Here is a 3,619-nt window from a genome sequence, read left to right on the forward strand (position 1 = left end):
AAAAAAGGGATGCCCAAGGATTTGGACTTAAGACTACCAGAGAGAAGCCCTCCATACCTTTTGTGGAGGATTTGAGAGTCTTCATATAGCCAGGAGGAGAAAAAGGCAGGACCAAGCTAGAGCTCAGAGGATATGTGCTTTTGAAGCTTCAGCCTTTGAGTACCTAGCTCTTAGGTAAATTATTTTCATGGCCTTACTGTAACTTCCCTTAGAAAAAAAAATTAATAATCTGAAGTTCCTGTAATTAGTCCTCGTGAACATGGAGATCTCATGGCTTGAGGTAAAAATCAGAGCAGTTGGAAATCTTCTGAGCTCAGAGACAGCACAGCAGAGAGCCAGGGAGGAGAAGGACTCCATGGAACCATTAAAGGCAGATGTGAGGGCTATGAAAATGGAGATCAGACAAGACAAGAAGGAAGATACAGGGAAAGATATAGGGAATAAATAGAGAAGAGTGATGCCTTCTGGAAACTGTTACGGAAAGAAGAGATTTCAATCCCTTTCCTAATTTTTCTCTAAATAACAGTGACCATAAATGGCCTCAAGGAATCACAGCAGCATCACAGAGTTCATCCTTCTCGGGCTGTCTGCTGACCCCCATGTCCAGGTTCTGCTCTTTGTTCTGTTCCTGATAATTTACCTTCTGACTCTGCTGGGGAACCTGCTGATAATACTTGTGATCCATACAGAGTCTAACCTCCACACACCCATGTACTTCTTCCTGAGCCATCTCTCCTTCCAAGACCTCTTCTATTCTTCAGTCACTGTGCCCAAGCTGCTGGAGAACCTCCTGTCTCAGAGGAAAGCCATCTCAGTAGAGGGCTGCCTGGCTCAGGTCTTCTTTGTGTTTGCCACTACAGGGATTGAGGCTTGCCTGCTCTCAGTGATGGCCTATGACCGCTATGCTGCCATCTGCCACCCTGTGCTCTATGGACAGGTAATGAATAAACAGCTATGTGAGAGGTTGGTGTGGGGCTCTTGGGTCGTGGCCTTTCTGGATGCACTCATGAACATCCTCCTGGCTTTGAATATGGACTTCTGTGAGGTTCAAACCATCCACCACTACTCCTGTGAGCTGCCTTCCCTCTTCCCTCTCTCCTGCTCTGATGTCTCCACCAACTCCGCAATGCTACTCTGCTCTGCCCTCCTGCATGCCATTGGGACCTGCCTCCTGATCTTCTTCTCTTATGTTCGCATTCTCTCCACCATCTTGAGCATCAGCTCCACCACAGGCAGAAGCAAGGCCTTCTCCACCTGCTCCTCACACCTCACAGTAGTGACCCTGTTCTATGGCTCAGCCATTGTTCGCTATCTCATGCCAACCTCAGGCTCATCTCTGGAGTTGATCCTCTCCATACAGTACAGTGTAATCACTCCCCTGGTGAATCCAATCATCTACAGCTGGAAGAACAAGGAGGTGAAAGCAGCTCTGAGAAAAATGATGATAAAATATTTACAGTGTCTCAGCACAGAAGAGATATAACATGAAAGAAACACAAAATAGAACTGCAGCAAGAAATCTCATGATTGACATTAAGTTCTTGATTTCCTGTTTTGTCACATGTTGCAATGTGCATTGCTGATTCTCCCTTTTTAAAAATTATCAAGGAAAGTGCTAGAAGCTATTTGTTTTTCATGGCTCAGAATGAATCCTATTCAGACACAGAGCACATAAGTCAGAAAACCTTCTCAGCTTCATAGACTTAGTTAATAACATGTCTCATGAGTCACTTTTTTTAAAGTCATTCAAATTAGAATGGACCCTGAAATATTTTGTGTCCTGAATGTTCAATTTGAACTAATGTTTCTGGGGAAAGATTTTTATAGGAATAAAAGATTCCTGGGTCTCTGAGAAAGGGAAAACAAAGACTTGGCCTTTATGGGGTGGAGGAAAGGGTCATGGGTGGTGGTAAGGTCTGTGGAAATAGGCAGAAATAGAAAATGTGGCCAAAACAGGGAAGTCACAATTTAACAGGTATACCAGTTCTCTATTGCTTTCTGTTATTGCTGTAATAACTTCAGCAAATTAAGATAACATGCATCTATTACCTTAAAGTTCTCTAGGTCAGAAATTGGGGCAGACACCACTGGGTTCTCTGTTTAGGGTCTCACAAGACCAAAATCAAGGTGATGGCTGGGTTGGGCTCTTCTCCACAGGCTCTGGAAGTTCAGATTGTTGGCAGAATTCGGTCCCTTGAGACTGCAGATCCGAGGTCCCCATTTCTTTGCTGGCTGTTGACTGTGGATCATTCTCTCCTTATTGAGACCCCTTCACTTCTCATATGGTCTTCTCCATTTTCAAAACAGTGTATCACCTACTTCTCACCTTCCGAATCTCTCTCATGTCCCCTTCTTCTACCATCTGGAGAAAATTCTCTGCTTCTAAAGGGCTGATAATGGATTAGGCCCACCTGTATAATCTCATATTTTAAGGTCAACTGATTTGGGACTTTCATTACATCTACAAAATCCCTTCACAGCAGTCTCTAGATTCGTGTTTGAAGAACCATGGAGCAGGAATCTTGAAGGGCCATCTTTAAAATTCTGCCTTTCAGGGCAAGTAAATATATAAGTATAACACTCCTACTACAAAAAGAGCATAAAAGGGAGTAAAGCTAGAATGATGAGAAGAGGAGAGGGGAGAGCTGTGGAAAGGGAGAAGACTCAGTACGATCAAATAGTGTTACGTAGAGATGGGGAAGGAGTCAGTCTGGAGAGGGACATCACTGAGAAGCTGTTAAATACAGAACATCTGTTTGTCCCAAAATATGTATGGATATAGGGAATTCACTGCATCAATGCCTGGGACTGATCATGAAGAAAGACTTTTGCTCTGAATTTCAAATGAAAAAAATACAGAAATATGTTCCTACACAAGGTCTATGATGACCTCTTTCCACTTTAGGGGACCATAAGCCCTGTGGTCCTTCTTCTCTGTCTGCATGCCTCCCACTTCTTTATGTCCCTGTGCCCACCTGGTGCCCTCAAACTACCCTCTGCGGAACTTCACTGACTTTCTACCTAAAAGATATTTGTCTAAGCCATTTTTGCCAATTATCAATTCTTCTTGGAAAACATTCTCTTTCGATCTATAATTATCAAACTTTGAATTTTCATATAAGATAAACATGTTTCAGCCCATTTCAACATTCTGTTTCATTTTCAACCTATTTTCCTGTTTTGCTTCTTGCTTGAGTACTAGAAATAGTCATTCTTGACTGCATTATTATCCAAGATAACAATATTTTATAACAACCTCAGCAGAGGGGTAACATAGAGTCACTAAGGAACCTTTAGGTGTTTGTGACTATCTCTTGTCCTGCAGTTCACAAAAGCACAATAAGAGATCTGTACCTCTGAAACAAATAATGCAATATATGTTAAGAAAAAAAAAAGAAGAAGAAGGTAGCGGGAGGGGAGGAATGAAGCGGGGGAAATCGGAGGGGTAGACGAACCATGAGAGACGATGGACTCTGAAAAACAAACAGGGTTCTAGAGGGGAGGGGGGTGGGAGGATGGGTTAGCCTGGTGGTGGGTATTGAGGAGGGCACATTCTGCATGGAGCACTGGGTGTTATGCACAAACAATGAATCATGGAACACTTCATCTAAAACTAATG

At 42.9% G+C, this 3,619-nt stretch overlaps 1 protein-coding gene across 1 annotated transcript; it reads left to right on the top strand.

The window, feature by feature from the left end:
- Positions 1 to 535: 535 nt before the first annotated feature.
- On the top strand, positions 536 to 1,544 carry LOC102745415 (olfactory receptor 8S1-like). The gene has a single exon (XM_006729297.2). It carries the CDS (start codon positions 536 to 538, stop codon positions 1,481 to 1,483), a length of 948 nt encoding a protein of 315 aa, XP_006729360.2. The 3' UTR covers positions 1,484 to 1,544.
- Positions 1,545 to 3,619: the final 2,075 nt, after the last annotated feature.

Source organism: Leptonychotes weddellii, chromosome 5 (genome assembly GCF_054177405.1).
Source record: "Leptonychotes weddellii isolate Sample4059 chromosome 5, ASM5417740v2, whole genome shotgun sequence".
Taxonomy (NCBI): Eukaryota; Metazoa; Chordata; class Mammalia; order Carnivora; family Phocidae; genus Leptonychotes; species Leptonychotes weddellii.